The sequence below is a fragment of the Stenella coeruleoalba genome, assembly GCF_951394435.1.
Source record: "Stenella coeruleoalba genome assembly, chromosome: 9".
Classification (NCBI taxonomy): Eukaryota; Metazoa; Chordata; class Mammalia; order Artiodactyla; family Delphinidae; genus Stenella; species Stenella coeruleoalba.
In genome coordinates this window covers 30,482,812-30,503,941 of record NC_137155.1, presented here as the reverse complement: position 1 = coordinate 30,503,941, position 21,130 = coordinate 30,482,812, and the positions used below count along the sequence as shown (strand labels likewise).

Here is a 21,130-nt window from a genome sequence, read left to right as displayed (position 1 = left end):
CTAGAAAGGGGCTTTAAAAAGCAGGGCAGGGTCACAGTCACTCTTGCAGGTACCCAGTGCTGTTGCTTTTGTGTTAATGAAGTCCAGAAGACCCTTAACAATTAATTGAGAGATGTTTTGAGAACTTTCTGAGTACCACTGCAGTTCACAGTTTCCTCAGGTTAAATGAATTAAAACGTAATTAGAATTTAAAAGCTTATGTTAAAGCCCCATTGAGAGTTAAGTGAGAGAACCACAAAGCTGATTTGAGGATTGGATGCTGGGCAGTCACCTGGGCTCCCTTACTAACTAAAATGACTCAGCTTCTGTGTCCTCACCTCTCCAAGACTGTCAATTACTACATGTCATTAATGTTTAGGGTCTCTTGTGAATAATCTAAACCTTCTGCATTAAATCCTCAATAACAGAAACACTTCTCGAGCACTTATTCTGTACCAGCCATTCTCCAAAGTGTTTTATATGATTGTCTCATTTAATTTTCATAACAACTCCCATTGACAACTCCCATTATCCAGACCTTTCTATTCTTAACTCTCTTCTATTTTCTCTTTTTGTCTGTCCGGTTTAGGAGATATATCTCTCTCTTCACTCTCTTTTCAATGTCCTAAGCTTTCTTGGCCCTCAGTCCTTTTTTTTTACATCCTTTGGGCAAAAAGCATTGATGACTGTTTACCTTCTTTGTGCAACGCTTCTAAGCACAGCTGAAGAATATCCCATTACTGGGCAGTCCTCTGCCAGGTGAGTCCTAACTTCAGCTGGGCTGGCAGTACTACTGGTGAGCAGTTCTACTTACTATTTATTTTACTGGTTTCCTCTAACCCAAGCCCTTACTCTGTATCCTCACTTTCAGTACATCATCCCTCTTTTGACGTCACAAATAAATAGAAGTCATTAGTCTGGAACTATCTAACTTTTAACTTTCCACCACCAAATCTATAAACCTGTTTTGGCACTTTTAAAAAATTCTGCTACGATGGATAAAGCCATTCAAAGCCAGTACTTTCACCTGGGCGTTGACTTTCTCAGTACTAGTGTAGTCAGAAAAGTTAACACCATTGGTTATTCTTTCTTTGTTAGGCATCTTTAACTTCTCCTTCTCTGCTGGATTCTAGCCATCAGCATTTAGGCATGTTTTAACCTCTCTAGCTTTTAAATCAACAAACAAACCAATACACTTAGTCTCAGTATTTCCCTGCAAATAATATCCCTCTCCCCCTTGTTAAAACCGAAAGGTGGGTAGAATCACTGCCTCTTGGCTCACTGTTTATCTATTCCCCTATTTCAGTTTGGCTTTCTAAGTTATCCATTTAGATGAATACTTGTTGAGAACCCATTGTGTGAGACCTACTTACCATAAAATGGCAGGTACAAGAGACTGATAAAAGGCCAGTGTGACTGGAGCACAGAACATAAGGGGAGGATGGTGCAAGATGAAATTGGAGAAGTAGCTAAAGATCTGCCCGTGTGTAGCCTCATAAGTCAAGTTAGGGGGTTTTGCTTTTATTCTAAAACCCTTTCAAATATATATGTGTATGAGAGGAGGAATAGGTGTATCAGTTTTTCTTTCGAAAAAGATGATTGACTGCTCTATGGTGAATGAATTAGCTCTCAGAGTAGATGCTGGCAGACCAAACAGGAAGTTGTTACAGTAGCGCAGTGAGATGGTCCTTTGGACTAAGGTGATAGCAGCAACAGCAGTATCAATAAAGAAAAGATGATATATTCAAGAGATTTAGGAGGTAAGATCAACAGGACTTAGTGATGGTAATGATATGTGGTTGTGATGACTAGATTAGAAAAGCAAATTAAGATAACTTAAAACAGAACCTGATAATGAGTAAGCTCTCAATAAATGTTGGCTATTTTTGCAGTTGTTGTGATGGTGGTGGTTGATTGGATGCTGAGGGGTTCTGTACAAGATGTCATTTATGACCTCCAGGGTTCTGAAATGCATAACTAGATGGATGGTGACACAGTTCTCTGAGAGAGGAGATACTGGAAATGGATCAAGGCTTTGAGGAAAGGATTATAGTTTGTGTTTTAGATAGTTTAGTGTGCAGTGCCCCTGAGACATTAAGGTATCTGATGAGTTGACAGGTCTGGAGAGTTGTGGGTTAAAAGTATAAATTTTTGAGGTATCTGCATATAGAAGATAAACTTCATTGAAGCTGTGGAGAGTTAATAATCTAGGATAAAGGCTGGGTAGGGAATGAGCCTGTAAAGAAGACAAAAAAGTAATGGCCAGAAGAGTAGGAGGAAAATGAGAGTTTTGAGAATCGGAGAAGAAATTGTTTCAGAGGGAGATGACAAATTTTGAAGCCTAAGAGAAGTCAGAGTAAGATTAGAGCTAGAAATGTTCAGAGGATGTAGCAACAAAGAGGGGCTTATTGACTGTGATGAGAGTTGTTTTGATGGGGAGACGATGGAAGTCAGATTAGTGTGAGTAGGATATGAGAAAATTGAGACAGTTCATTTGAGATTTGGCCCTGAAGGGAGTGAGGGAATCACATAAAGGCTTTTTAAATGGAAGAGGTATGTGTGTTTAAAAACTAATAGGAAGAATTCATTTGAAATGGCGAGGTTTAATATATATGAAACAGAATGGGTGATTGATAGATGATTCCTGAGATGAAGTCCAAAAGTAAAGGTGAGTAATCTCCTGTGGGAGGAGGATGGTTCCTCTTCCATAGGAGTGGGAAGGAGTACGTAGGAGTGGTAGGTACATAGGTGGGTGGTAGGTACATAGGTGGGTGTGTTTGGAATCAAGAGAATGAAGGAGTTCCTATCTAGAGGCTTTTGTTTTCTCTGAAAAGTAGGAGATGAGATCATCTGCTAAAATGGAGGAGGAAGAAGATGAAGCTGGAGGTTGAGGAAAGTTGTTTTTGTGAAGAATAGAAATGGTATGATGGCTGGCAGTGTGGTTTTGTTTTGTTGCTGTTTTGGCCGCACCACATGGCGTGTGGGATCTTAGTTACCCGACCAACCAGGGATCAAACCCATACCCCCTGTAGGAGTCCTAACCACTGGACTGCCAGCAAATTCCCACACCGCACAGCTTGTGGGATCTTAGTTCCCTGACCAGGGATTGACAGCAGTATTTTTTGAGGTTAATTATCATGAACTTATAATGAATATTTATCTTTAACTTGGCCTTCAAAGCCCTGTCATAAAGGTTCTATGACTCGCTTCCCTTCCTACTCATGCTTCAGTTCTTTCTTTTTTTTCTTTTTTAAGATTTTTTCATGTGGACTATTTTTAAAGTCTTTATTGAATTTGTTACAGTACTGCTTCTGTTTTATGTTTATGGGGTTTTTTTTGGCCCCGAGGCATGTGGGATCTTGGCTTCCCCGGCCAGGGATTGAACCCGCACCCTCTGCATTGGAAGGCAAAGTCTTAACCCCCAGTGAAGTCCCTCAGTTCTTACTTTAAAAGCCACTTCTTCCCTGAATGTCCTAGATTATGTCAAGCCCCTCTATTACATATGCTCTTACAGCACTCTATTCCTTTCTTTCATGCATTTATCAGCTCTATAAAGGCAATAAACACTATTTAGTTTATTGCATGTCTTTGCTACTAGGCTCTAAGCTCCATGAGGGCAGGGACTGTGTTTGGCTGGTTCAGCTGTATTGCCAACATCTACTACATAGGTGCTCAAATATTTGTTAATACAATAGTTGATATCATATGTATGGTTGATAACACCTAGAGGATGAGTGGACAGAGGATCTGGGTAGCGTCAACATTTTAAAGGATAGGCAGAGAAGTGCATTGGAGATTAAAGTGTGGGAGGAAGAAAGACAGCAGAGAATAATGTCATTGAAACCAAGATTAAGTTACAAAGGAGAGCCAGGTGGGAGTATCCAATGCTCTAGGGAGGTCAAAAAAGAGATTGTCCAGTGAGTTTGAAAATTGGTGGTTTTAGCAAGTAAGGTTTTAATGGAATGGTGGGGGGAGGGGGAAAGCAAATTTTAGAGGACAAAGCAGGGACAGAGTGGGGAGTATATGGAGAGGAAACTGCCCCCTTTGTGGCCTAAGCTTTCCCAGATGGTATCAATGTTCTGCTAAACTCTATAGTATCTAGTGCATACTGTCATCATGACACCATATGTGTGTTGAATAAATGAGTACAGAAGCACATCTTAAGAGAGACATGATTGTATTAAAATTACCTTCTGAGAAGAAGGGGGACAGTCAAGATTTGGGAGATGCAAGAACCAGGGTAGCCCCAAAAGCCTCTGACCTTTTTCTAGGACACTGCCTTAATTGCACCTCAGCTCTGACTACTTGCAGTCTGTTTCTCTTTCAGAATTTCAGATCTTGGAGAGAGAGGATCTGATAGACGTAGTTTGGGTTAAATGTTAATCCTGTGAATAAATTATCCTAAGCAGAATAGGGCCATGTAGCACAAACATGATCTTGAAAGGCCCATGTATTGAGGCCGTTTCCTGAGAAGGAGGAATTGTAAGTCAGGTGGCTACTCCAGTTGGCATCTACTGCAAAGATTCATATTAGTGAAATCACTGATAAATTTTTTAGTACATAATATAGCATATAATTTAGTTACATTCTGTTGAGCTGTCAAAAAATGTGGTTGATTAACGTTTAAGAGAAACACTCTTAAGAATATGCCATCTTATTTCAGGTTAGCTTACTGGAAAATGGTGTGCCAGGATTAAATGAGTTCTGCCTTAGACCTTCTCTTTGAGTTGCAATTAAATTGGATCACAATTTAATATTACACTAAGCTATTACTGTGAAAAATTATTTTTAAATGGTTTTGTGTCTTCTGTAAAACTTCTTTTAGCAATTTTGCCTTTAGTCACTCATTGCTTTAGGAAGCAGTGTGCTAGAGTGGAAATAACATGCACGTTGGATTCAAACAGATTTCTGGTTTTGAATTCTGCTCTGTCTTCTTACTAATTGTGTGACGTTGAGCAGGTCGATTCTTCAGGCTTTTATGTTCTTATGTGCACAATGATCATAATATCACACTGAATCTACCTTACTGATGTTGGGACTAATGAGAGAAAGAATGTGAAAACTCTTGATAAATTATTCAGTGTTACACAGATATTGTTGGTATTGTTATTATCACAGTGAATCTGCTGGGATTCTTGGTTACCAGCAACAGAAACCATTCTGTCTTAAGTAAAAGTAATTTATTGCAAGGGTATCGGGAACTTACGCCATTCACCGTAGGCTGGAAGATGAGCAGTCCTGGCAGACAAGCCCAGGGATTCTTTGGTAGCTAGGCTGCAGAAACCCTGGAGTCAAGATTACAATGCAGGAACAGTCTTGACGACTTGCTGGTGCCACGATAAAGACATCCCGTCGTCCCACAACACACCGCCCCATCTTTCTGTCATTCACCCAAGATTCAAAATCCTGGAAGTAGGTATCTAATTGGTTGGCCTTAGATTGTTTGCCAGATTAGGGCTCTGCTAAGGAGTGAATAGAAGAATTATCTGATTTACTGGTTCCATAACGAGAGGCAGGCTCTGAGAATTGCCCTCTCCCCAAGATAGTTCATAATGAACATTTTCTCCAGAAATGAGAGTTCGGGGTTCTAGGAGGCAGGGGAAATTGGATACTAGATTGCCAGAATCCACAAATATCCACTCTGACCTATACCTTAGCTTGTCCAATGCAAACATGCATGCTCTTATTCTGTCCTATAATTTTTCTTTTTCTTTTTCTTTTTTTTTTTTTTTTTTGCGGTACGCGGCCTCTCACTGCTGTGGCTTCTCCCGCTGCAGAGCACAGGCTCTGGATGCGCAGGCTCAGCGGCCATGGTTCACGGGCCCAGCCGCTACGTGGCACGTGGGATCCTCCCGGACCGGGGCACGAACCCGCGTCCCCTGCATTGTCAGGCAGACTCTCAACCACTGCGCCACCGGGGAAGCCCTGTCCTATAATTTTTTAAAAAATTATATATATATATATATATCACCAATTAAATTTTTTCACTTACCATATCTAACTCCAGGATCACTTCGTGATATCCATTCCTTCTATAGGCATTTTAAGACCCTAAGGTTATATGTAATAATAGATTCTTTATATGATCGTGGAGGGGAAACTAGTTAAAACTTAGGTAAATATAAAAGCAAAGATGAAAATAAAAGTAGAAGCCACATTCATTGTCTATTATTTGTTCATTGTTGTGTTTGTGACTTCTTCCTTCACTGGCTATTCCTATTCTTTGTCTTTAGCCAACCCCTTAAGGTTCTTCATCTGATGGGGTGACCGGGTCTTTTATTCCTAGGTATCTTGAACCTTTGGTCTTGCCTGTATAGAGTTACTTTAGTCTTACATTAACATTTACCACTGCAGTTGGCAGTACTAGTGTTGGGTCTGGGATTTGATTTTATGCTACTTAAAAGCTGATTAGTTAGCCTGTTGCTGTTTAATGGTTGCTGGCAGAAGCCATGAGACTCCTAGGTCAGAGAGAACAGACCTGACTGTTCATAGCATCACCAGCATCAGCATGTATGCATCAGTTCCCCTTGCCCCACAAGTACTATGAGGGTGACATGGTGGGACCCAGATGGATGTTAGGGTTTGTGTTGCAGCTAAGGAATAAACAGTAAGGAATCTGCCACTTTTATAGCAAATGATAGGCAGGCTTGCTGTTTATCCTGGAGGGGAGACATTATCTCACCCTATGGTTGCTTTCTGCCAACAAAACCCTGAGAAATGACGGCCTGGGTAAAAAGTGGTAGAGCCTTGCATTCTTGGCATGTCCAGGAAGATATGCAGGAACTCGAGACCCATAGATAACTGTCTCTCCCAACAACCAGGAGGTATCCAGGGGGGTCCCCGAGTTCCAGTCATCTTCTGTCCCATGGAGGAAGAGCAACAACTTTTTTCTTGGTGGCCAGGATCAGGCGCCTACCCAAATGTAATAACTTTTTACCCAGTGGCATGAGGAGACCAAAATGGCCAGGTCACAGTCTTAACTGTCAATTCTGTGGAAATGTTGTTATACCTCTTGATTAAATGATTCTTCTTTTGGGTCCCCAAATCTCTAAACTGCTAGCAGAACCCACCTCCAGAAAGACTAATTGCTGAGATAAGAAACAAAATTTTTGTAAATGAATCCTTAAGCATATTAGTGAGGGGAGCCTCTTCCATGCCTTGGTTGCCAGGCTAGTTCTGGCTAGAACCCATTCTATCTATACAGATTAAGTGAAACCACTTAATCTGTATAGATAGAATGAAAATGGATTGAAAATGGATTCAGCTGCTTAAAGAAAACGGTTTGAAAACCACTCATCTGAGGCTTTTCCCTGAAAAGAGAATAAACTGTGTGTGTCTTTCTGTGTCTAAGCGGGTTGAGAACAGAGGATTTGCAGGGGTGGTCTTAAGCAAAGCCTCATCTTCCAACTTAATTTACTAGAAAAGCACTGCATATAGGGGATTGCCAGGTAGTTGCCCATCTGTCAATAGGGTGTTCTATTATGTCTCAGTTGGCTATTGATCTTTACATAAACTCCCTGAGTTGAGAATCTCAAGAGCTGAATGGTAGAATTCCGGCACCAAATCCCCTCACAAAAGTTGGCTGGACAAAGTACTGTGAGTTCGAATTCCCAGGTTTGCTTTGTCTTTTAGTTGTTCTGTTTTCTTACTGGCACAGGGAGTGCTTTGTTCTATCTTAAAGGCTGACAAGGCAGCCTCTATCAATGACTGTTCCTTTTTGTAGCCTCTGAAGAACAGTTGAAGAGGTTATTTAAATTTTTACTCCAGAAAGCTCTGGAATGGGTTGATACCTCTTAAGTTAACTCTAGACTGGAAGGTCATTTCCATTTCTCATCTTAAATTTTTCTCAGCCAAGATGTCATGCATAGCTCTCCGGATTGTCTGCAGTGAACCAAATGACAGCACTCCATCTAATTCCATACTAGCAACAGAAAATCCCCCAAATTTGTCTGTTATGAACCCTCATTATTAAATTCCCACATCTGTAATCTCCCTGTAAATTAAAATTAAGGCAATTGAAAGGCAAAAGTCTGCTCTCCCTGGTTTCTTAAACTCCTCAGTCTCAGCCAGAAGGCATTCACTTAAGTGTTTGGGTCAAGTCAGGGTAACTTCTTCAGCAGCTTCAGCGTAGGCTGTCTTCCATTGGAATAGATTAAGTTAGTTTAGCACCTCCAAAGCTGAACGTCTCCAATTTCAAGGTAGTTTGCGTCACATGTTTTCAGTATGTCAAAGGGTCTCTGGGACTTTTAAGATTAGCATAGTGTCACCCCCACCCCTACAAACCTGAAAAGATACAAGCACATCTACTCTCTCTACAATAAATAGTGCATATGTTGACACATTATTATACAGTCCTAACCCACCTTATTGTTCCCAGCCAAAAACAGATAGAAACTTCGTTTCTGGAGGAACAGGGTTCTCAAAGTAAGAAAATCTTGGCTTTTGGTTTTGACAGCTTGCCAGTCTGTGTCAGCTCTCTGTAATTGATAGACCCTAAGTAAGACTAAACTCAGCTGGGAGGAATCACTTATCAAGAGGCCAATAGGGACACTATGTTTACTGGATAGGGAAGGAATTTCACATATGCATAATAATGTTTCATTGGCATATGATACATTGTTTCTCATGGGCAAAGTGTTAGGTATTTGCCAGGGGGATTTCTCAGCTGCTCAGTCTCTTAGAGTTTCTTTTTTCCCCTTGTTGTCCATCCTGCATGTTTAAAGATTAATTTTCCTTTCTTTTTTGAACCCTGTGGTCCTGGCAGAAATGATTGAGTTTTGTCTAGTGACAAACTCTTCCCTCCCTTTTGGGAGGAGAGTGATCCACGTTTGTAACAGGCAGTTGTGCAGAGCACAGTTTGTGGCCTTGAATTCTCTACAGTTCTAATCCTCCTGGTTGTTCTGCACCTTTGTGTCCTCATTAGAAGCCTCACCTCCTGTGAAATTCCTTATATATATATATATATATATATATATATATATATACATACATGTATATATTTAAAATATATTGAAGTATAGTTAATTTACAATGTTGTGTTAGTTTCAAGTGTACAGCAAAGTGATTCAGTTTCTTTATATACATTAATCCTATCTCTTGGAAGAGCCTTTTCTCTATTCCCCTCCATTTGTCTCAGCTGGAGTGTGACCTTTAACAGATTCCTCTAAGGCCTGTGGCCCTTTACAGTGCGCTCCTCAAAACCTTGCCTTTCTTCATTTTTTGTTTTCCAGGCCTTGGAAACTTGGTGGTAGCAGACACATTCCTTTCTGTTACCTATTTGTGTCAAAATGGGCTGTGTCTTTGTGTCTCTTCCTTCCAGATAGCCCCAGCTGAGTTATTAACCTGTTTTTAAATTGAATACTTTCCTATCCTGTAGAGCTAACATTGTTTAGATCAAATGCCTCTTTTCCTTTTGGGCCCAGATGTTTTGCTAACCTACTTCTACTAGTGCCTTTCAAAGTCTATAGATTTTGCCATGGTGGAAAATAAGAGGTCTCTGTGTTCAGGATTACTGCCAACCCTTACCACCCTCAGTAAGGTAATTTTAATTATGGGGAAGCCCAGCATCTAACTTAGGTCTGGACTATGTCTGAATTATTTGGCTTCCCTTAAGGTGTCCTACTACTGTCCCTTAGTCTTATCTCCACAAACTTCCCATATACGTTGCACTAGAGCATATACCTTGCCTGTCTTCCCACCAGATCACCTTCCAGATTATTTAACAATGCATGAAATACTCTATTGCTGCTCTTCTTTTCCCTTTTCAAATCAATCTGAACTTACTGTAATCACCTACTATAATTGTCCCAGGCTTTTGAGGTCAGTCCTTTAATTATGTGTTTGATTTCTTACCTTTAGCTTTAAAAGAAATCTTATAAAAAAATTCCAGGACCAAGCTTCTTTCTGAGAGAAACGATTTAGTCTGCTCTTGAATTCTTTCTTCCTTCATTATATCTCTTTGGTCCATTTTGCTTTTGTATAAATAACAATAAAAATAACTTTTTTTTTGTTTCCTAATTTTGTCTTTTAAAGAACAGTTATACCAAAGTTTATCTCCTTTCCCTTTCAAAGCTGTTTGGCCTAGCTTGTCATACATATGTTCCCCTTAAGGAAGGAAATCCCCTTTTCCTTTATTAATCTAGGTGTGTTCCTTTGTTTTTCTTTAACTTTCCCACTTGCCTTATTGTGATTATACATGTGTTTAAGCCCAGTGCTGTTTTCCTTGCTTTTCTGAACAAAGATGATTTCTAAAGAGGCCTTTTAATTTTTTTTCTCTTAACCTTTGGGTTTATTATGGCTTTGTTGAGACTTTTCTAGTATCTCAATCCAACATGATGATTTACCCTATATAATAAGGGTTCCATTTTCGTTTATCCTTTCAGTGATTTAAATCCACCACCCAACTATAGTTGAATCTACAGTCTACCCGGGGATTTGTACCCAGGGTCAACTTGAAATCACGCTGGGAGGGACTGATTGCAGAACCTTGTTGACAAGCTACATAAATCCAAAGGTTAGTCATTCCTCAGTCCTCTCCTTGGGATACAATAAAGAATAGAATTTGGGACAGCTGCTTGCATGCCTCCTACTAACGCCAGCACATATTGTTAAAAGCTAGAACCTCATGCAGTGCTGTGGAGCTTTCAGGAACCTGAAGTGCCTTTGCAGTCCTGTCTGGCAAATACATACAGAGAGCAAAAGGTTATTCCACTAATGCATGCCTAAAATGCTTGCCTGTTTTGAGGTCTTTCCAAACCAAAGGACTCTTCCCTCAAAAGTGTCTAATACTTGCAAACACTAAAGTAGCACCGAAGTTTCTGTTTGCCTCTGTTTGAGTGTCTATGCATATGGATTTGAGGGGCCCTCTTCTTCTTCTGGTTCTAAATATTTGAGCAGTAAAGGTAGGAGACAGATAAATTAATGGTGATGACAGACTAGTGAACATGGCGTTGAGTTGAGCATAAAATGGGCTTCCTCTTCTTTTTCCCCTTAACTAAAAACTTACCCAGTCTGAGGCAGAGCAGCTGAGGAATGGGAACAGTCCTCTCCTGCCATAGATAGGGGCAAGCCTCCCAATGAATTACGTTCTACTTTGGGGGCAGATTAATGGAAGAAGAGTGAGCCAGGAGGCCTGGCAGTGTGTGGTCAGTGACCTCTGCCATGCTCTTGCTCATCCTGTAGTCACTCTTCGACGAGCGACAGTTGGAGAAAAGAACTGAAACTTCCTTCCCAGTACTTACCTTCCCCAGAGGAAGAGAGAGTACTTCATGACAGAGAAATCTGTTGTTTCTCAAATTGATATGTTATCCCATTTTTTCAATTATCAAATCTGTCACCACATTTTTTAAATTAAACTTTTTTTTTAGAGCAGTTTTAGGTTTAACAGAAAAATTGAGCAGAAAGTGCAGTTTTCATTTACCCCTTTGTCCCTCCCCCTCGCCCCAGTTTCCCCTATTATTAACATCTTGTCTAAGTGTGGGGCATTTGTTACAATGGATGAGCCATTGTTACATTATTGGTTCACTCTTTGTGTTGTACATTCTGTGGGTTTTGACAGGTGTATAATGACATATATCCACTGTTAGAGTATCACACACAATAATTTCACTGCCTTAAACATTACCTGTGCTCCACCTTCTCACCACATATGTGAAATGGTATCTTTATCATATGCCAAATGCCCATTATTGTGGATCCCTCACATTTCTTAGGTTTATTTCTCAACATTTAATTATTTTGTTGCCGCTATGACTGGGATTTTTATTTCTCTCATTTGTGTGTTTTTCTAATGGCATATTACTCACATCTAATTGCTTTTTCATGTTTATCTTATTTGTCTAGCCACCTTACTAACTTTTCATATTAGTTCTACAAGTGTTAAATTGATTTATCTTTATTTCCTTAGTGATATGGCTAAAATTTCCAGAACAATGTGACAGGGTGTGTGTGTGTATATTTCAAACTTGAATGAGAATGTCTCTCCTGCTTCACTAGTTTGCTGTTGATTCTGATGAATGACCTTCAACATACAGACACATCATTTTCTTTATTAAAGAATCTCAGGAAATGAATTTTTAATTTTATCAAACACTCTTTTGCCCATATATTGAAGTTTTTCTTTTTTTTCTTTTTTTGGCCAAGCCTCACGGCATGCAGGATCTTAGTTCCCTGACCAGGGATCGAACCCGTGCCCCCTGCAATGGAAGCACGGGAGTCCTAACCACTGGACCACCAGGGAATTCCCTGAAGTCCTTCTACTACATGAAAATTTTCTCTTTTAACCTGTCAGTATGATGAATTACATTTATAGAATTATCATTCTTGAACCCTTCTTGCATTCCTAGAACAATACCCTGCTGGATTCAGTTTGCAAATACTTGACAGATCTGTAAATGAGACACCTAAAGGAGGAAAAAGTCCAAAGAAAATGTGACCAAAATAGCAACCGACAGTTTTAAAAAAAGAAAAATGAAGACAGCAAGGAAACATAATAAATAGTATTTAAAAAGATGGCATATGTAAGATGAAACATAAGTTATCAGTAATAATAGGAGGGATTCAACTAAACCCTACTAAAAATAATTATTAGATGGTGAGAACTTCAGACTAAGTTACACAAAAATCTATGCTGTTTATAAGAGACTAAAGATTCAGAAGCTGAAAATAATAAATACAAAGATACAATTTTGGGAGGACATAAACAGAGAAATTGCAAGGTTTTTTGGTTTGTTTAATCCAGTGAAGATGTATTGTTCAAAAGGTAGTTTTGTTTGTTTTGTTTCTCTTCCATTCACCTAGGACTTGTTACCTCTCATTCTCCAGATCACCTGAATCTCTGTCTCTTCCCATTTCCTGTCTTTGCATACACCTCTTCCCCAGAGGATTGATAGCAGGAGGGACCTCTGCCTTTAGGTCCGTCTCATTTCTTGTTGAATAGGACCTATTAATCTATTGTAGTCCAGTCAAATAAATGCACCATTTGGATATAAAAGATTGCTCCCATTTCACCTCCTCCTACTCGCCACACACAACGTTACTAACTGGCTAGAGATTAATCTTAGACTAAGACTAAATTGTACAAAGATCCCTCTGATTTCTCTAACTTCCTTCAGTGCCTGTAAATTCACTACACTAACATTCCCCATTCCTGAGTATGCCTTGGAAAGGTTTTTTGCTACATTTCAGTTTAGCTTTACATTTTTTGGAACTTCCCATCAGCAGCCATAGGTCCCTCACCTATCTAATTTGCTTGCTATTCTGTCAGTATTCTTTCTTCCTCTCCCTCCTTTTTTCCTTCCTTCCCTCCCTCCTCCCTTTCTCTTTCTTTATCTTCAGCAACTTGATCAGCTTGTTTTGATAGTAACCAAATAGGTGGCTTGGTTTTGCTACCTGGTATTTTTGGGTGCAGCAAAATCACCTGAGAGCTATGCCTGTTCTGTACCCCCTCCCCAAATAAAAGGAAATAAAAATTTAAGACACTGTTGGAGTAACAGTAGCTTTAACTATAATCTGCATATAATTTCTAAGCAATAGTCTATAGGCCTTATAAAAAATATTTAAGTAAGCTGTAAGAGTGAAATGTTCATCCCTTAGCCCATTAATTGGGACCCATTTCTTTTCTCATTCTAAGCATTACCGTCTTATTTGGGTTTTTTATTCATGAAGTAATAAAGTAGGAAATAGCAGTGATTTATCTATCAGAAACTATATCAGTAGTTTTAGTAAAATACTTAAAATTTGGAAAATGCCATATCCTCTGAGCTCTTGAGCCATTATTTAGTTTTGTGAGTGAAATTACTCTGAAAATATTATTTACCTCATATTCCCAGTGCCTAAGAGGGTGCTTTACAAAATTTTTTCTGAGCCCAAGCTGTATGTTATCTTTAACTTCATTAAAAAATTGAAATTTTATTTGATAAAAAGGACATTTCTTTTTCCTTGGAATTCATCTTTAAGGGTTCCAGTAAATCTTAAATTTTTTCCTTAATATACCCCATTTTTCCAACATTTTAAGTGTATAATCTAGATCTGCCTTCTTTCAGTAACCTAGAGCGACACATTTTGGCCTAGGTCAGAAATCACAATTTAAAAGTGGCTGCTATCCAGGTCCCATCAGAAGTGCATTTTAGAGAGTTGTTATTTAAGGAGAGAGTGCTGAATGGACATTTGGTTCATCCACTCTGTATATTCTGAGTTGTTTCTGTTGCAGGTTAGATCTATGAAGGCAACTTTCTTGGAAAATGCAGTGTGCACCTGCATTCTATCAAGGACAATTTTTAAGAAGCAGATTGTTATATTTGAAAAACCATCAAGGACATTGCCATTAATTAGGTCATTTAATGTCCCCATAAAATCTCACCATGAGAAATATCTTAGAATTTATGTAGAAAAAAAATTTGGCTTCCCCTAAAGATTAGTAGACTACTTTTTTCTGATTATAAAGATCTTTTTTTTTTCCTGACTGTTGAGAAGCTAAGTGCCAAATTTTGATACAGCAAACTCATGACAGCAACTCTGTAAGTCCTTCCTAAATAGGTTTTATGTTAAAAACAAAATCTGTGCTGGAAAAAGACTGGATTTAAATACAAAATAGAGATAAAGCATTTGGCAAGTGCCTGTTTTATATCTTGGCTAAGCCATGCCCATTGAACCCCTTTTAATTTTATTTATTTCTCTCTTGATTAGAAAACATTGTGTGATGTGATCCTTATGGTCCAGGAAAGAAAGATACCTGCTCATCGTGTTGTCCTTGCTGCAGCGAGTCATTTTTTTAACTTAATGTTCACAAGTAAGTATCTTAAGATAAAGCATAATAATTTTTCTATGAGAATTAGGTGGGGTCTAATTGAAAATATGCCATTTTTCCCAGTTTTAAAAGCACTTTAAGTTAAGTCCACAGAACAGTGAAGAGATTGAAGAGTGGTCATGGTGATGATTGATCAAAGGAAAACTGTCCTTTCGTTAGCCCTAAAGGCCTGAAGTCTTTATTAATGGAGATATAGCTTCTGCTTGAATACCAGGTTTTTTTCTTAACCTCTGGTGGATAGGCAAAGGAGCAGATAAGTCTTATGGCATTTTATCTAGCAAGTTAAACTAAAGAAAAATGAAATACATTATACTAGAAAGAACCCTAGTTTGGAGTTGAGAATTGGGTCCAAGTCCTGGTTCTACTTAGTACTGCTCGTGAGCTTGAGCAGGTTATATAATATATCTGCCTCAAGTTTTCTCTTTAGTGCTCTGGCTACCTACCAGGGTTTTGGGGAAGAATGAGAAGCTTTGCTAGTGAAAGCTGACTATACATATAATTGTCATTGTTCTTGTAGGTTTGTTCCAGCTACATCAGAGGCATTTTGCCCATAACAATTTAAGAGAATGCTACCAAATTAATTTAGGAGTTGGGGAAATACTAAATGCATTTTTATGTCTCTCTGTTCATTTGGGCTTTTTTTTTTAGAAGTACACTAATTCACTAATTTCTTAAATTATTTTAAGGCACATGTCAAGTATGGAGAATTAATTTGCATTTATTATAGGAATGTGTTGGGCTTTCTGAGGTATTTTCTTTCAGGGAGGTCTCTGTCCTGTTATTTTTCTCCAACATTTAACACAGCCTAGAATGATTGGGTTCTTCAGTTAAACTCAGGGTAGTACTCATGCCATTTATGTTTGTTTCTTCTCTTTGTATTAGCTAACATGCTTGAATCAAAGTCCTTTGAAGTGGAACTCAAAGATGCTGAACCTGACATTATTGAACAACTTGTGGAATTCGCTTATACCGCTAGGTAAGTTAAGGATCGTTTCTGTTGTGGAGGAGTAAGGTCGGGATCTGCCATGGCAAAGCGTTGTTGTAACAAATTGGTGTGCTCCAGAGTCTTCAGAATGAAAAACTACACGGATGGTAGGGGCGGGGTTTGAGGATCCCATGCCATACTAACTCAAGGGCTGTAAAGTTTAATTTTTTGTTTAATTTCGGGGGCTAGAAGGATACATTCTATGGTAGCATTATTTAAATAATAAATTGTAGGACACTAACATTCACTTTAACTTACTTACAGAATTTCTGTGAATAGCAACAATGTTCAGTCTTTGTTAGATGCAGCAAACCAGTACCAGATTGAACCTGTGAAGAAAATGTGTGTTGATTTTTTGAAAGAACAAGTTGATGCTTCAAATTGTCTTGGTAAGAAATGAGATTCCTAGTTTTTAAAACAAAAAACACCGTTAATGTATATTTTAATAAAGAAAAAAAGCGTGGTTATAAGTGTCCTCGTTTAATCTTTTTTTTACCCTCATTTAATCTTAAAGGTGTTGTCCAGTACAAAATTTTCTAGTAATTTATTTTATTTATTTATTTTAAACATCTTTATTGGAGCATAATTGCTTTATAATGTTGTGTTAGTTTCTGCTGTATAACAAAGTGAATCAGCTCTATGTATATATATATCCCCGTATCCCCTCCCTCTGCGTCTCCTCCCACCCTCCTTATCCCACTGCTATAGGTGGTCACCTAGTAATATATTTTAAGAGGAGGTTAGGGAGGTACATATTAACCTGGGCAGAAACAAGCCATAAAATACCGTATCAACATTTTCCAAAATAAAAAATAGCCTCAGTAATGAGTTTTTGTGTGTTTAGGAAAACGAGTAATGATTTACTTCAGAAATGACAGAATGATTCAGTATTAAAAAACCAAACATAATATACTATACTAACATGCTATAGGAAAAAAATACTTAAAATCATAGCAACAGATGCTGAAGGCACTTTTGTGTTTTCAATACCCATTCCTAATGTTTAAAAAAAACTCTTAAACTAGAAATAAAATACGTAAGTTAACCTGTATGTGTCTGAAACCTAAAGCTAATATTCTTTGCACGGAAACGTGCTACCGTTCAGCTTCGTGCTGAAGATTTCCACCAGTGTAGTCAATCAAAAAAAATAAATAAGGCAACAATACAAGTTTCCTTATCAGGCATAATCATAACAGTAGTTTGTTGGCTAATTTAAAATTTCATTAACGCAGTGAGTGGTTAAACAAGATTACATCTGCCGTAAAGGTGTTATTTTAGTGTAACATAAAAATATACCAATCTGCCAATCTGTGACTGTAAGACCAAGTCTGTGATTTGAATACAGATCCATTGTCTGTCTTACCTAAGTCACATCAGTAATATATTATCTATGATTTTTTATTTTTAGTTTCCTTAAAACGAATTGATAACTGAGCAAGACAGTCTGATTATAGAATCCCTCTAGAATTTTGCAGTGTTTTCCCCGATTTTATCTGTTGTCCTGGTCATGCTTAATTTGAGCTGTTTTCAAGTCTGTTGTAAACCTTAGAATTAGGTTTCATAGAAGCAACTGCTTTCTTTTCACATTGATATTTTATTGATCTGCATGATATTTAATTGAGTAGCATAATTACAACAAATTCAACTGCCAAAAGTTAGTTAAAAAACAAATACTGGTTCTTGGTGAAAATATCATTTCCCTGGTGGGAACATAAATGTTCAGGTGTAGCAGACTGAGCACATGGCATGCCATGGCATTGGTCAGTACATTCAGAAAATGACAACTAGTCTAACTCACTAGCAGGCATCAGTTATGAGAACCTTTATGGTTATAAATACGAAAGTGTCAAAACTATCTGAAGACAGCATTGAAGGTGAAACATGGAAAATCAAAGCTAATAAACTAAAATAAATTTAACTAATGACTTTGAATGCAGGCCTGCCACAAGATCATATACAGTAATCAGTGGTTTTATTTAGCAGAGGTTGGCAAACTTCCTATAAGGGCCAAATAGCAAATATTTTAGGCTTTGTGGGCCATGTGTCACGTGTGGTCCTTGTTGCTCCTCTTCCTACTTCTCCCTCTCCTGCTTCTCCTCTCCTTCCCCTCCCCCCTTTTCTCCCCACTTCCCCTTTTTTCACAACCCTTCAAAAATATGAAAAACGTTCTTCGCTGCTGACCCTACAGCTAGATGTGGGCTGGATTTGGCTCATGGACAGTATTTCGCAGACTCCTGATACAGAACATTAATAATCAATTAAGGGGGATCTTCCCTCCTAAAGAGAAAATAAAATAGCTGAATGGAAAATATATGGGGTTTCTATGAAAAAAACTGTTAATTACATTGAAGATCATTAAAAAATGTAAGTGGGGGCTTCCCTGGTGGTGCAGTGGTTGAGAGTCCGCCTGCCAATGCAGGGGACACGGGTTCGTGCCCCGGTCCGGGAAGATCTCACATGCCGCGGAGTGGCTGGGCCCGTGAGCCATGGCCGCTGAGCTTGCGCGTCTGGAGCCTGTGCTCCGCAACGGGAGAGGCCACAACAGTGAGAGGCCCGCGTACCACAAAAAAAAAAAAAAAAAATGTAAGTGGAGATCTATGTCATGTTCCTAAGTGGAACTCCTCCATGTTGCAGAACAAGCAACTGTCCCTAATGTAATCCAGAAATTCAGCAATCCTAATTGAAGTCATATCAGGATTTTTAAAAAGTAGAATGTTATAAGCTTATTTTAAATTTATTTACAAGAGAAAATGTTATACCAGTAGCCAAGAAAAGTTTGAAAAAACACTGAAGGGGGGCCTGTCCTACAAAGTACCAAATTCAGCCACACATAAGAGAGTATATTGGCATAACAATAGACAAATCAATGGAAAAGAAAAGGATCCAGATTTATGAAATTTATTGTCTCATTTTCCTAGAGTCATACTTAATCTTTAATATATATTTGTTTGTTTTTTAAGGTATTCATCTTTTATTCATTTGTTTTCTTTCTGTGTTCAGGTATAAGTGTGCTAGCAGAGTGTCTAGACTGTCCTGAATTGAAAGCAACCGCAGATGACTTTATTCATCAGCATTTTACTGAAGTTTATAAAACTGATGAATTTCTACAACTTGATGTCAAGCGAGTTACACATCTCCTCAACCAGGACACTCTGACTGTGAGGGCAGAGGATCAGGTGACTAAACTGGCTTCTCACATTTTTCTTAGTAAAAATTTCCCTATGGATTTCTTATGCTTCATTTTTGGATACATGACAAAGAAAAGAATCATATTAGGAGAGAATGTGTTGTTTACACTAATTCCAAATTCTGTTTCATTGGAAAAATAAGTTTTGGGTGCTTGTAGGGGCTGGCTCTTTGAGAGACCGGCCACTTGTAGAGATGCTCTTGGGTGGGTAAAACAATGCCTCCCCCAGAGTTGTCCACACCCTAATCCTTGGAATCTGTGAATGTGTTACCTTACATAGCAGTTGAGACTCAGCAGATGTGGTTAAGGATCATGAGAGGAGGAGGTTATTGGGTGGGTCCAATGTAATCACAGGGGTGCTTAAATATGGAAGAGGGACAGAAGAGTCAGTGTCAGAGTGATGTGATATGAATTAGACTTGGTTGGCCATTGCTGGCTTTGAAGATGGAGGAAGGGCCGCAAGCCAAGGAATGCAGATGGCTGCTAGATGTTAGAGAAAGCAAGGAAATGGTTTCTTCTGTAGGCCTTCAGGCAGCCCTGCTGACACCTTGATTTTTGCCCAGTGTGTGACCCATTTTGGACTCTGACCTCCAGAACTGTCAGATAAACAGTCAGAGGTGTAAGCTGGGTACAGGTGTTGGGAACTAGATGGGGTAACACTTTGATATGCAGACATTCACTTAAACCCTGTTTTCAGTTCCCCATCCTTCTCTGTATTTTAAGTCAGTAAGTTTGTGATAATGTGTTATAGCAGCAATAGGAAACTAATAGAGGTACAGTAAGATCGCATGCTTTTAGTTACTTTTGTTCTAGAGATAAAAGGTTTGCACTGAGCTGTATTCTTTCTCCCAGTCTTCATGGCCCAGAGTATTAGTTTTCAAGTTGACAGGTTGGACCGGGAAAACCTGAGTAGGCATAAAGAAAAAACTCAATTATATGAGCAAAATTGACTGACATATATAGTATAGAAAGGGAAGAATAATTTTAGACTGAAGAAACCTGACAAACTTGATGAACACTACCTACAGGTTAATATCATCAGTGATATCATGTGCTCTTGTGTAATGAGGATGGCATGTTACCTCTGTGTCTTCCTCCCAAAAAAACTATAACCCCAGCCTAATCATGAGAAAAACATCAGACAAACCCAGATTGAGGGACAGTCTATAAAATACCTGATCAGAACTCAAAGCTGTCAAAAAGTCCTCAAAAACAAGGAGGGTCTGAGAAACAGTCATAGTCTAGAAGAGCCTAAGGTGACATAACCACTAAATGTAATGTGATATCTTTTATGGGATTGTGGAACAGAAAAAGAACATTAGACAAAAACTAAAGGATTTTTTTTTTTAAGTATGAACCTTAGTTAATAAATAATGCATCAGTATTGGTTCATTAGTTATAAGAGTTTCATACTAATGTACTATTTTAACAACTGAGTGCAGGGTGTATGGGAACTCTGCACTATCTTTGCAACTTTTCTGTAAATCAAAAAATATTCCAATAAATAGTTTATTTAAAAAAACAGACCAATTCCCATAAAAAATTAACTATATCAGACTTAGGGCTTATTAACACCAACCTAAAATAACTAATGTAAGTAACTCAAATGTGTGTGGTAGATGTATATGTATATGAAATAATGGGTTTGTTTTCAGTGTATTTAAACTAGTGATTTATAAATCCAATTATGTTAATAAACTTGGGCTTGTTTGGTACAGTTAAATGAATGCTACCATATTATTTTGGAAAGCAATTCTTAATGTAAATATCCTGTAATTTACTTTTCAAATATAGAATTTTTATATCATAAAGTTTCCAGAAAGTAAAGAAGTCTGTCAATTCATAATTCAGGAATAAAATCATAGATGACCTTCATATCTCTTGGGGTAGAAGGCCTCTGAGGAAATTAACCTGTTCTCCTGGTACCATATGAACATATATTGAAACTATCTTTGACCAATAGATTTTTTTCAGTGGAAATGTACATCATATCTCCTTCCTAAAAGGAAGCTATATTTTGTTTAAAAACGATTATAGATTCAACATCCTACCTGTCATTACATTATGTAGTAGTAATTAGTTCTAAAACATATTACCTAGAAGTAGTAGTAATTAGTTCTAAAAAACATATTACCTAGAAGAATCACTAGAGCATTGTGTAAACTGTTCTGAA

At 38.2% G+C, this 21,130-nt stretch overlaps 1 protein-coding gene across 3 annotated transcripts in view; it reads left to right on the top strand.

Moving 5' to 3' along the window:
• Positions 1-21,130, top strand: part of KLHL7 (kelch like family member 7) — a 67,115-nt gene that overhangs the window by 4,473 nt on the left and 41,512 nt on the right. For 2 of the 3 annotated variants that reach the window (XR_013829866.1, XM_079932090.1), the window contains exons 2-5: positions 14,665-14,767; positions 15,668-15,761; positions 16,035-16,159; positions 18,771-18,946. Coding sequence is in view for 2 of the 3 variants with exons in the window: in XM_079932090.1 (XP_079788216.1) it covers positions 14,665-14,767; positions 15,668-15,761; positions 16,035-16,159; positions 18,771-18,946 (498 nt within the window). In the remaining variant the exon portion in view is untranslated. Of the gene's footprint in view, positions 1-10,361; positions 10,493-14,664; positions 14,768-15,667; positions 15,762-16,034; positions 16,160-18,770; positions 18,947-21,130 lie in introns of all 3 variants that reach the window. The other variant, XM_079932091.1, reaches the window with a different exon arrangement.